Raw genomic sequence first — 13,950 nt, 5'->3', positions numbered from 1 at the left:
TTGTACCAGCACCAATCGGCTTATAGCTTTGTATATATATATATATATATATATATATATATATATATATATATATATATATATATATGTATATATATATATATATATATATATATATATATATATATATATATATATATATATATATATATATATATATATATATATATATATATATATATATATATGTATATCTATATTTTATGTATATAAAAATAAGTTGTCTGTCTGTGTGTCTGTCTGTCAGGTGACGTCATGTTTCTGTGTCGACTGACGTCATGAAGCTAGTTGTCGTCATTTTTGCTATGACGGTGACGTCATTAAAGATATTTAAGACATATATGTTCACGTAGAAATCTATTAATGTTTAGCTTTAAAATGAATGATGAACTTACATTGGCAAAAGCTGATGAAGATGCTCAAAGAGTCTATGCCAAAAAACTTGCTGCTGATAGAGAAAGTCAGAAAAGAAAGCGTGCCGAGGAATCAAAAGAACAGCAAGGAAACAGGCTTGAGGCTGATAGAGAAAGAAAGAACAGAAAGCGGGCCGAGGAATCAAAAGAACAGCAAGGAAACAGGCTTGAGGCTGATAGAGAAAGAAAGAACAGAAAGCGTGCCGAGGAGCTACCAGAGCAACGCGAAAGCAGACTTGCTGCTAAAAGAGAAAGTGAAAAAAGAAGGCGTGCCGAGGAATCACAAGAATAGCAAGGAATCAGGCTTGCTGCTGATAGAGAAAGTAAGAAAAGAAAGTGTGCCGAGGAATCACAAGAACAGCAAGAAATCAGGCTTGCTGCTGATAGAGAAAGTAAGAAAAGAAAGCGTGCCGAGGAATCAGAGCAACCTGAAAGTTATTGCCTGGCATTCAGGTACAGCCCAGTCGATGATTATAGCTTGAGTAGATGTGTTCAAATCGGGACAATGTCTAAAATTTGTCCATATTGCAAGACCTTGAAATTCAATGGTGAAACAATGGGAATGTGTTGCGCCTCAAGAAAAGTTAAACTTCCTCTATTGGCTGCACCACCAGAGCCATTGAAGATTTTCCTTACTGAAACTACGTCAGAATCTAAGCGTTTTTCGTCACAAATCAGAAAATACAACTCATGTTTCCAAATGACGTCGTTTGGAGCCCAAATCGAAAATCCAGATTAATTTATGTCTACTTTCAAAGTAAAAGGGCAAATTTATCATAGAGCAGGGTCCCTTGTACCATTTTCAGGCGAGAATCATAAATTTTTACAATTGTACTTCATCAGTGATAGAAATTCTGAATTGAATGCACGTTGCGAAATTTCTCCCAACGTTGAAAGGACAATCGTTTCCCAATTGCAACATCTTTTCCACGAAAATAATAATTTAGTGCGTCTGTTCGAAACAGCCATCGATTTGAGGCCTACTGATACGCATAAAATTGTTATTCCCGCTGACAAAACACCTCCTGGCCAACTTGTGCGTAGATACAATGCTCCAACTATCGACGAAGTGGCAATCGTTATGGTCGGTGATCAGTTTTTACCTCGAGATATTATTCTTCATAAGAAAAACGCTCAGTTGTTAAGAATTGCTGAAACTCATCGATGCTACGATGCCCTACAATATCCTATCATTTTTTGGGATGGAGCCGACGGCTATCACTTTAATATTAAATTGATGAATCCAGCCACTAACAAAGAAATGAATAAGAAATGTAGTGCAATGCATTATTTTTCCAATAGACTAATGATTTGGCAGGATGAAGAAAATTATATTTTAAAATGCCGTGAATTGTTTCACCAATTTGTTGTTGATATGTGTGCTAAAATTGAATCAGAACGTTTGTTATATATCCGCCTGAATCAGACCAAGCTCCGCTCTGAACAATACATTCATTTGTGAGATGCAGTTATAAATGATGGTAATACACAAACGTTGGAAGATTAACAATTTTACCTTCGTCATATGCTGGCAGTCCCCGTCATATACATGAATATGCTCAAGATGCTATTGCGTATGTTCGTCTCTATGGTCGTCCATATTTATTTATTACATTTACATGTAATCAATCTTGGGACGAGATACTGCAGCTTTTACTTCAAGGGCAATCGGTGGTTCATAGGCATGACATTACGGCCCGTGTCTTCCGGCGAAAGTTGAAATCACTGATAAACTATATAGTAAAACTTGAAGTGTTTGGGTCAGTGCGATGCTGGATGTACTCAGTGGAATGGCAAAAACGAGGTTTGCCACACACACATATACTAATATGGCTACATAAAAAAATTACTTCGAACGAAATTGATGATGTGATTTCTGCTGAAATACCTGATAAAAATGTCGATAAGGGGTTACATGATATTATTGTAAAAAATATGATGCATGGACCTTGCGGTGCACTGAACGAAAATTCACCATGCATGGCCAAAGGAAGGTGCACAAAGCAATATCCTCGACTTTTAGTATCAAACACAATTACTGGCAATGATGCTTACCCACAACATAGAAGAAGATCTACTGAAGATGGCGGTAAAACAGCAATAATAATGAAGACATGGCAGTTTTTGGCTTGCAGCCCGAAATCAAAGATTTCGACGAAATCGCACAATATCAGGCTGGAAGATACATAAGCAGTAATGAAGCTGTTTGGCGAATTCTTTCATTTCCGATACATGAACTTAGTACAGCTGTTGTTCACTTAGCGGTACATTTACAGAATGGTCAACGCGTTTATTTCACGGAAACCAACGTGCAACAAAGAGCCCTGAATCCACCGGATACAACATTAACAGCTTTTTTTCGCTTTGCAAAAATGATTCTTTTGCAAAAAAACTGCTGTACACTGAAGTGCCTTCGTATTACACGTGGAATACTAAAAATAAAGTATTCGAACGTCAAAAACAGGGTAAGTCAGTCGACGGCCAACCTACCATCTTCACAGATACCACGATAGGAAGACTCTACACCGTTCACCCCAATCAACATGAATGCTTCTTTCTACGCCTGCTTTTGGTGAATGTACCCGGTCCGACATCCTTTGAGTATTTGAGAACTGTAAACGGTACTATACATGACACTTACCGTAGTGCATTCCAAGCTCTGAATTTATTGGAGAATGACCAACACTGGGATAACTGCATCAATGACGCGTGCGAAACGTCAACCCCAAGTCAAATTCGTGCATTTTTGGCATCATTTTAAAAACTTGCTCTCCATCAGCTCCTACAGATTTATGGGGAAAATATAAGTCAAAAATGTCCGAAGATATACTCCATCGAAAACAGTTAGAGACGTCAGATATGAGTTTTGATTTTACATCAGAAATTTATAACTACACTTTAGTTATTATAAAAGATTTGTGCGTACGTGTGGCAAACAAACCTCTTCAGGATTTGGGAATGCCTTCACCTAACCGTATCGCTGCTGTTTCGACATGTGTAGAATTGGATCGTGAACAAAGTTACAGTACGAGTGATCTATTGTCGTATGTACAAAATAACATTTCCAAGTTAACGTCGGAACAAAAAGACATTTATGATACGATAATGCATTGTGTCGATAACTACGTTGGAGAAATTTTCTTTTTGGATGCGCCAGGAGGTACTGGTAAAACGTTTGTGATAAATCTGATTCTGGCATCAATTCGATCAAAAAATGATATAGCGTTGGCAATTACATCGTCCGGAATAGCCGCAACATTGCTGCCTGGTGGAAGAACTGCTCATTCCGCTTTGAAATTGCCTCTGAATTTGCATTCTACAGAAACTCCCACGTGCAATATTTCCAAATCATCTGGGATGGGTAAAGTATTGCAGCAATGCAAACTTATTATTTGGGATGAGTGCACAATGGCACACAAAAAATTGCTCGACGCTCTGGATCAATGCTTGAAAGATTTAAGAGGGAATTCGAAACCTTTTGGCAGCACATTAATATTGCTTGCGGGAGATTTCAGGGAAACATTACCTATAATACCTAAATCAACTCCTGCAGACGAAATGAATGCTTGCCTGAAAAATTCTAATTTATGGGCACACGTAAAAATATTTAAATTAACTACTAATATGCGTGTCCGATTGCAAAACGATGACTCTGGTCAAACATTTTCAGATCAATTGCTGGCAATTGGAAACGGAAGGCTCCCAGTAGACTCAATTTCAGGACGTATACAACTACCTGCTGATTTCTGTAATTTAGTGACGTCCAAAAATGAATTGATTGAAAAAGTATTTCCGAATATTCTAAAAAATTATAAAAATAATAAATGGCTAAGTGAAAGAGCGATTCTCGCAACCAAAAATATAGACGTTCACGAAATCAACAATATTGTTTTGACCAAGATTCGAGACCAGGCAGTCCTTTACAAGTCAGTCGACACAGTTTTGGAACCAAATGAGGTGGTTAATTATCCATCTGAATTTTTAAATTCCATAGATCTTTCGGGGTTTCCACCAAACGTGCTACAACCAAAAATAGGCGTACCAATAATACTTTTAAGAAATGTCAACCCACCAAAGCTTTGCAATGGCACGCGTCTAGCCGTAAAAAAAAAACAATGGAAAACCTAATAGAGGCCACAATCTTGACAGGGCCTTTTGAGGGTGAGGCTGTTCTTATTCCTCGCATTCCCATGATTCCAACGGATCTGCCTTTTCAATTTAAAAGATTGCAATTCCCAATTCGATTAGCATTTGCAATCACCATTAACAAAGCTCAAGGTCAATCATTAGAAAAATGTGGTATAGATCTTAATACTGATTGTTTTTCCCATGGACAATTGTACGTTGCATGTTTGAGGGTCGGTAAACCTGACAATCTATTTATATGCAGCGACAATTGGACAGCGAAGAATGTTTTATATTCGCAAGTTTTACGCAGTTAATTTGTGTTGTATCTATCTATCTATCTATCTATATAAAAACGAGTTGTGTGTATGTATGTTTGTTTGTTTGTAAAAAGAACGTTTGCATATGACGTCATTATTAGTACATACGGCTTTGTATATGCACAGACAATGGGAAAGCCAAGAATGTTGTATATTCGCAATTTTTACGTAGTTTGAAACACTTATATAAATCTATCTATATTCGCAGGTGGGACACAGGGACACAGCTACAATGGCGCGTAACTAATATGGCACGTAACGACTTACACGCGCGGGGGGGCTTGGGGGGGCGCGAAGCGCCCCACCAACTAGGTGTAGGGGTGGCACGAAGCGCCACCCCAACAGCTAGTATATATATATATATATATATATATATATATATATATATATATATATATATATATATATATATATATATATATATATATATATATATATATCTATACTATGGGTCAAACATAAACAAAGGGAGTAAATATTTTGAAGAAAGTATGGGCATTAAAAGTGGACTATTCAGCCGCCGCGCATCACTTGGACGTCAAACCTTGATACCCCAAGCCATTCCTGTGACGTTGGAGATACAGAAATTTGAAAACCTTATACCAAGTATTGTCTTTTGATTTACCTCATAGGGGAGGAAATATACAATAACAAATGGTCAAACCTCAGGGAAATTACAACTGAATTTTCTTATACACCAAAATGTTAAGAAAATCAGTTTAATCATACAAAAAAAAATTCCCCCAAATATCCCTTGGACCAGTATCCCAAATTCGCCCTTGAAGGGGAAAAATGAGGGGAAAAATCGGACTTTTGGGCTTGTAAATATTTTTGAATTTAACTAGTCGTTTCCTATCAAATCAAGTATGCAAACTCCAAATGTGAATTCAGATTTTCCTTTTTTCCGTACTCTAATTCCCATTTCCACCCTTAAAGGGTGGGAGGGGGGGGAACTCGAAATTAAGAGGTTGTTGCATTATTTGGCTTACCATCAATGATGGTGAATTCAAAAATGAAGTTAAAAACTTGATTTTACGTGGTCAACTACCTCATCTTACCTAAATCCGCTGTGAAATTTAACCTACGTGAACTAGTTATTTTAATCATTTGTCGGTTGATTGACCATTTCAAGCTAGGAATGACGCCTTAGAATATGAGTCTCAAAAAGTCTAATTTCAAACCAGCATTCCAGACTCTCCTTCCAGTTTGCGGTTTCCATTCCTTAGTGTCATTATTTTGGTGATCTAATCAGTAGATTCATCTACCATATTACTTGATAGATGATTGGCGTGTTCAAGGCTATATACAAGGTTTTTGCCGTTTTATTTACTTCCGCAAAGAAAAGACAAAATAATAAACTGGGATCTGCGAGTGTTGATTAAAAGTATTTAGTGAGATAGAGTTTAAGATTATGCTTCTGATTTTGGAAAAGAGCGAATATTCATTTCCACCTTTCAACTTCATTTGTGCAATGCCATCTACTATGCATCATTCAGGCTGAATTTGTTCTTCTAGGTGGCAATGGGTTAAATTCCAATTGGATTGTGGACTGATCAAAGAAGTGGTATGAAATAATGAGTCTCTTTTTCTTCTAGAGCCATAAATGAAGAGAACACGGTCTGCCTGACATTCCAAAGCGGCATCAAACCCGGAAAAAACACTGCCATATTATCCGAGAAAGGAGCTAATGCCGTGAATAACGCAAGCAAAAACAGAGGTAGTAGCATAGCTGTGACAACTGGAAATGACATTCACACCACGTGTCGTCACAACTTCTGTGACAGACGTCAGATCGACAGAGAAAAGAACGCTCAAAGGAAACTTGAGCAGAAAGAGCCAGTTGCATCCCCCTTTCCGCCCCGACCAGATATTCAGCTCCACGCTTTCATTTTTCGAAGAACTGCCTATTTTGTGGTCAAGAAGTAAAATTATGTGAGATCACAAGTCGTTAAGTCTCTGAAGCTTATGCAGTATGAACTCATAGCTTTGACTACTCGATTAGTGAAATTTGTAAGAGCAGGAACGATCAGTGGGTCATGACAGTGCATGGTCGGATAAATTCAAAGACTCCCGACCCTCATGCAAAGGATGCTGTTTATCATCAAATATGCTCAGTAAACTTCAGGATTGTAAAAGAGATTCCACAAAAATTCTGTGGTCAAGAAGAAGTGAGTGACGTGCCTCCACCAAAGAAACAGAAGGGAAGACCATGCAATAGTCTAAGGAAAGCCACTCTCAAAGAAGTGCATTGGTACTAGGCCAACAATTAAGAACCTGTACCTCTGACAATCATTTTAAGAAAAATTAAAAATCATTTAATTCCTTCTGAAACTGACCGTAATAGTTTTGCCTACAGCTTTCGTCAGGGCCAATATTTGCTAGGCAGTGATTATGGCGAACAAGTAGTTGCTTCCGATTCAAATGGGAAAGAGACACTCGTAACATTTAGAGATATGGTTGAAAGGATATTACGAGAACTTCACCAAGAGAAAAATCAGATAGTGAAAACGGAGAAAGGGATCAGCTCATCAAAGTTGTTGGAAAGATAATAAGAAGTGAAATCAAATCTATTATGACAAGGAAGGATTTTTACGAATTTCTTAACGAGATATCGTCAGTAGAGAAGTGTTTGAACTTCGTGTACCCATCTCTTTGTCTGCTGCTTTCATCAATAGGGGTCGACCCGGCTCGTCTAATATCTTCTTTTGGACAGGCTGTAATGCAAGCATGCAGACCAAGCGGTTTAATGTCTCCTGTACAAATAGGACTGGCATCGCAGTTGCATCACCATTTCTCTTCCCGATTTTTAACTGACACACAGCACAACCTTGGCTTCTGCTCGTCATAGTCAGAGGTAAACAAATTTACGAGATGTGCAGTAGTAACTCAAATGTTGTTGGAAGAGTCCAAAGAGAAGGCACATTTCTTTCAGTATATAGGAGACAACGTTGATCATGATATTGCTACTATCGACAGCCTGAATACCTTTCGTGGTATTCATGGTATTCGAAAAACCGTATTTTTCTTCCACTATCACTACTTGCTGACCGCAACTTGAACCACTCCCCCTCCACATAAATAGCTTGAAGACCTTACTACCCCACCGCTTCATTTTCTAATAATTAAAAACTTTCTCTGTATGCTATCTGGATAATTATCTGCTATATATGTGCTTTGTCAAAAATATATGCTATTTTGATTGCCTGGATTTTTTAAAGTTTCTTTACCCCAGCCGCTCTCTTATGTCGAATTTTTGGTCCATCTAAACTCTGAAACCACCTGTTAGGCTTAAATCAGTCTTCCATGATGTTCTTGACATGTTCTTTATACCCTATTTCGTCACATTGGGTAAATATAGTCGTTCGATTTAAAATGCTACTTCAAGGGAAAAAGGCTCAAATAGGGGCTTAAATTGCAAAAACTTTTATAAGGATTTTTAGGAAAATGTGATTAGCTTTTCTTTGTCCAATCCCCGCTAAAATTCAAGGTCTTAATGCCCTAACCCTAAAAAAATAAGTTTTAACTTTATTTTATTAGCCATTCGAAAATACTGAATTTTTGATTATGCCCTTTGTGATTCTGCTGGACCAAATTATAACTTCTGATATTTAGTTTTTTTTTGTTTTTTAGACAAAATTGTAAACATAATCCATATTTAGAGTACCAAAATCTCTGTAATTTGCCAGTCCATGAGTTTTTTTTTACTTCTTCCCAACCCATTTCCTTAAAACACTTACCTCGTATAAATAGCTATTATTTCGTTAAACTAATCAAATCTTTTTGAAGTTTTTACGACAATCCCTTTGAGATGAATTGCCATAGTCTAAAAAAATAATAGCGCACTGAGCCACTATCGTTTTTTATGTATATAAATAAATAAATATATATATATATATATATAAATATATATATAACGAAAAGAGAAATCACCAATGCAACAACACAAACACATTAATAAAAAAGGAAGACAGAAGGAGAAAAGGAAGACTGTTTTCCTAAATTGATGATTAATATAGAATTTGAGAATTTAAAGTGTCGGAACCCTACGGCTAGTGTGTATTCTCCTGATGAGCCCTTGTGTTGGATTGTTGCCTCTGAATTATTTGTCTTTACTGTTTTTATTGTTTGGTAAATGACGAAATACTTATTGACGAAATGACTGCCTGTCCATGGATTTTTCTTTGTGGTTGATTGTGTATGGCTATTTATTTATTTATTTTATTTCTAACCCGTCATACAATACAAAGTAAACAGAGACGGAGTATACAGACAAAACGACAAAAAAAAAGGAATATGAGAAAAAAAAAGAAAAAGAAAAAAGAAACATCACAACAATGGAATAGTATATAAAGAACATTCAATGAAGCACTGAACCGCTTTTGCATACATACAACTTTAAATATCACTGTACAGGAATACATACATACATACATGCATATTTATTTCCCATAAAAAAAAAAAAAAAAAAAAAAAAAAAAAAAAAAAAACTCACTACAAAAGAATATACAACACACAAGAAAAATAAAGAACACATGAGTATCTAACTACAAAAAACAAAAAACCTATTGCCTCAAAATAATTGCCCAAGGATGAGTAACAATATTAGAGTTATATCTGGCGATCTGGGCTAATATTGCTTCATTAGGGTTAATGATCCCATACCGACTTGTCACAATACGGTTACTTGTCCATGGTGGAAGCCGTAAGAGGTACTTTGCATATTTATAATATGTAGACCGCAATTTTTTTCTTATCTTCCTTTTGGAAAATCCTCCAAAAGGGACTTAGATACAGATAATGAGGTAGTGCCATTGCATTATGTAAATGGGACAAAATCCGCCGATCAAACTGACGCTTATAAACTACAACATGGCTATACGCTAAAGAGATCCGCTTCTGCAGATGACTCTGCAGAAGATGACGTGTTTCAAGCATAGACCGACCAATCGGGATCCCCAAATAAACTATGTGTTCGGCAAGCTGAACAGTAGCACCACCCAGCCTAACATCAACAGCAGACCCTTGCTTAGCATTAAATAACAACACATCAGATTTCTTTTCGTTAAACTGAAGGCCTATTTTTCCATATTCTACTTGAAGCTGGATAAAATTCTCCTCTAAACCGTGAAGGAGGTGGCTCAAATTAAGTACATCGTCTGCATAGCTTATTAACGATAGATCAATTCCTCTCAGAATGTAGGTCAGATTTGACTTAGATTGTGGTTTAACGATACTGTTATTAAATGCGGTAGGTGATGTCAATGCACCCTGCCTTACACCTTTTTCAACGGGGAGTATCGGGTTATTTGTCAGGTTTGGTGTTATTGGTAGCTTAAGCCTAGCTTTTAAATTTTTATAAATATCATATAAAGGGTTTAACATAATTGGATCAACACCTACTAGGCCCATATCTAAAATAATCTGTTCATGAATTAGTGAATCAAAGGCCCTTCTGACATCATGTGCAGCGAGAGCTATGCTCTCACCGCTTTTCTCAGCATCTATCAAAGCCGAAACAACAGCAGAAAGAGCGTGACCACTACCAAGACCAGGCTGAAAACCGAATTGATGGTCTGGGACTGTGCATTTCGACCGCAGTTCATCGACAATAAGTGCCTCAAATAACTTACAAAAAACTGTAGCCACAGTTATAGGTCGGAAAGACGAGCACTGGCTAAGTGGCTTTCTCTTTTTAGGCACATGTGTTAATATTCCTATTGAAAAAGAATCAGGCACTATACCCAGGTTAAAAATTATTTGAAAAAGCAGGGCAAGGTGCTCAAGGAACAGCTCGCTGCAAAACAGCAGGTGCTGAATTGATATACTATCATAACCGCGCGATTTCTTTTTTTTTAAGTTTTCTAATAGCAGAACGGATAGAACACCTTGTAATTTTAACACCCGGACTATTTTCTTCTCGCTTTCGTGAGAAGAAATCATCCAGTCTCACACCGAAGCTTTTTTGTAGCCTGATATCAGGAGCCAAAAATTCATTTCTATAATGCTGAACCCAATTATCTCGAGATATTGAGGTCATTGTTACATGAGATCTTTCTTTAAACAATGAAGACCAAAGTTTATTTGGGTGGGTAAGGATAGCCTGAGATGAAGAACGAATAATTGCACTACAGTGTAGTGAAAGTTCTTTCGCGAATTTACGTTTACTATGAATTCGAAGCTTATTCACCCACCCGTCTCGTGGACAGCCAGCCTCACGCCAAACCGAAAGCCAAAATTTTGCCGAATTACACGCGTTTTGCAGATTAACATTTGCAGACCAGCCTGGTACTACGGTACCAGGCCACACCCTTCTAAATGGTACAGCTGACTGTTCGACGAGACGTAATGCGTGCACAAGCTCACCGCAATAAATATTCAACCGAATTCGTGATTCCGCCGGATGGTTCTTAGAACTAACCATCAGCAGATCAAAAGGAACGCGGATTTTTGAAACAAGTTCATCACAAGTCGACTGAAATGAACTCATAGACGCACGTTTCCAATCACAAACAAAATAAGGACGCTTCTGGAGCCTTCCAGGAGGAGGCGGAACACTACTATTTAAATCAATATTGAAAAACAATGGAAAATGGTCAGATTTAAAATTTGAATCAGAAACAAGAACCTCACTCGGTGTAAGTGATTGAGTGTGCATAACATGATCTAGGTTTGACATACTTCCCGAATTATGAATATATGAAAAATTCTTATTCCTAGACGCGAGTATAAATTCATCACCTAACATACCGAGTAACATATTAGCACGATTAGAACTTGAACTGTTGTTGCCGCTCGGGTTTTCAAGATCACAGTTAAAGTCACTTGTTATCAGACACGAAAGTCCATGCTTTTTTATTTTATCAATACATTTGGATAGCCTTGCAATACTTATGGCAAACTGTCTATCTGATCGATCATCACGATAGTCCGTAGGGAGGTAAACATTCACTATAACAATATCATGCATTTTGATAGCGAGAAAGTCTAATGCCGAGTCAAACATAGAAGTTGATAGAGAGGATCTAACGTAAGTCGCAAGGCCACCAGATGGCCGGCCATGAGTGCGAGAGCGTTTGGCTGCAACTGTAAAAACTTGATGGTTTGGTGACAGGTTCAATAACGGAAGGCTGAGAGAGGTTGCAAAATGTTCCTGCAAACACACAATATCATATCTTGAAAGAAGGTCCTCGATAAAAATAGACCGGTTAAGGATATTTCCATTTAAATTCCACGTTGCAACTGCATGCTTAGCACAAGCGGGTTCTAGATTCATTTTGGTAGGGAATTCATATTGATTATCGCTTTATTAGCCGGACATCTTATGTTATAGCATGTATGGCCTTTCTTTTTGCATATAATGCAGTACATATCTTTAGTGCACAAATTATCCTTCGTGGATGTGTGATCAGAAGCACCACAACGACCACATATAGGCGTCAATACGCAATTAGTCGCTAAGTGACCAACTCTATGGCACGAATAACATCTTTTTTGGAGAAATTTGAATTCTTCAGCAGGCAGCTTCTCGTAACCGATTCGGACTGAGACTGCAAGAAAGTCTTCGAGATCCTTACTGGTCCCGAAATACAGCTTGAACACTTTGGAGCGCTCAAAGCTACCGATTTTTATTGCTTTTAATACACATGGAACAAGGGATTCTATATCAGTCTGGGTCATACTAGGTGGAACCTTTTTCAAAACAGCAATAAACATTTTCTCTTTGAGCATGGCAGAGACCTCAGGCTTACTAACTTTCATTTTCTAAACGATCTTTTCAGCAGAAGATTTGGACTTGACGAATAATTTCCAGTCCTGTCTCACCTTTTTTAGCTCACTTATTTCGGCTGAGTTGGGGCAGATGGTATCCAAAAACTGTTTGCGAGCAATGGGATTATCAAGAGACTTTGGCATTTTAAGAACAACGGCATAGGATGTCTGGGGATTGACTATTTCAGGATTGGTGGGGCCTGGGACATTACTCGCTGAAGGGCAGCATAGGCTCTGTACTTTAGCCATAGACACAAAATTCTTAAATTCTAGACATAAATCATTTACCTTGCGGGTTAACGTAGCGCTAGCCTCGCCAGGAATTGTGGGGACTTCGTCCGGTTCGTATATAACAAACTTCGGCAGTTCCACTGAATTCTTATCACAGTAGTCTAAAACTTTCAAAATGTCTGCAAATGTATCAGCAACTTTCAGCCTTTCACTTGGTCGAGTAGCATAATTCGCCACAGACCAAATTGTTTTCTTCGCTTCGCTCACCAAATCGTCGGCGAAAAAATCGCAAGAAGTTTTGATAATATCGGCATTTGCATTACCTTTTGATTTCGCCCGCACGGCAAAATTTAATATAGCGTTATGTACTAGTCTATTAGATGCATCCCATGAAATGAATCCAGTTCACACACAGATCCAGACTCAACGTCAGATAATTCATTAATTAGCAAAACAAACAAATCCGTTTTTCCTTCTGTCTTTCTTTTTTTGTATGATATATTTTTTGTATGATTTTTTTGTATATATATATATATATATATATATATATATATATATATATATATATATATATATATATATATATATATACAAGCTGTTGGGGTGGTTCGTGCCATCCCAACACCTAGTTGGTGGGGGTGCTTTGCGCCCCCAACGGGTTCGGTTGAAAATTTATTGGAGTGAGCTTGTGTACCCATTACGTTTCACTGAATAGTCAGTTGTACCATCTAGCCAGGTGTAGCCTGATACTGAAGTACCAGGCTGGTCCGCAAATGCTAATCTACAAAACGCATGTAATTTGGCAAAATTTTGGCTTTCGGTTTGGTGTGAGACTGGCTTTGCAAGAGAGGATTGGGTTAATAATGTTAATCTACAAAACGCATTTAATTTGGCAAAATTTTGGCTTTCGGTTTGGTGTGAGACTGGCTGTCCAAGAGACGATTGGGTTAATAAGCTTCGAATTCATAGTAAACGTAAATTTACGAAGGAAATTTCACTACACAGCAGTACAATTATTCGTTCTTCATCGCAGACAGTCCTTACCCTTCCGAATAAACTTTGGTCTTAATTGTTTAAATAAAGATCTCATGTAA

The 13,950-nt window shown here is 37.5% G+C and overlaps 1 protein-coding gene across 1 annotated transcript; it reads right to left on the bottom strand.

Moving 5' to 3' along the window:
- Positions 1-9,580: 9,580 nt before the first annotated feature.
- LOC136042666 (uncharacterized) lies at positions 9,581-12,131 on the bottom strand. Its single transcript, XM_065727629.1, has 2 exons — positions 10,744-12,131; positions 9,581-10,652 (listed from the first exon to the last, which is right to left on the bottom strand). Exons 1-2 carry the CDS (start codon positions 12,129-12,131, stop codon positions 9,581-9,583), a joined length of 2,460 nt encoding a protein of 819 aa, XP_065583701.1.
- Positions 12,132-13,950: the final 1,819 nt, after the last annotated feature.

The sequence above is a fragment of the Artemia franciscana genome, unplaced genomic scaffold (genome assembly GCF_032884065.1).
Source record: "Artemia franciscana unplaced genomic scaffold, ASM3288406v1 Scaffold_1692, whole genome shotgun sequence".
Lineage (NCBI taxonomy): Eukaryota > Metazoa > Arthropoda > Branchiopoda > Anostraca > Artemiidae > Artemia > Artemia franciscana.
Note: the sequence above shows the minus strand (reverse complement) of the source record. Positions and strands in the feature narration are given on the sequence as shown.

What these genes read in the sequence shown, in the direction of transcription:
- LOC136042666 (XM_065727629.1), bottom strand. Translation starts at nt 12,131, where the DNA reads ATGAATCTAGAACCCGCTTGTGCTAAGCATGCAGTTGCAACGTGGAAT. An exon ending in CCGGGTGTTAAAATTACAAG is followed by an intron (nt 10,653 to 10,743) that starts GTGTTCTATCCG and finishes GCTGTTTTGCAG; the next exon opens with CGAGCTGTTCCTTGAGCACC.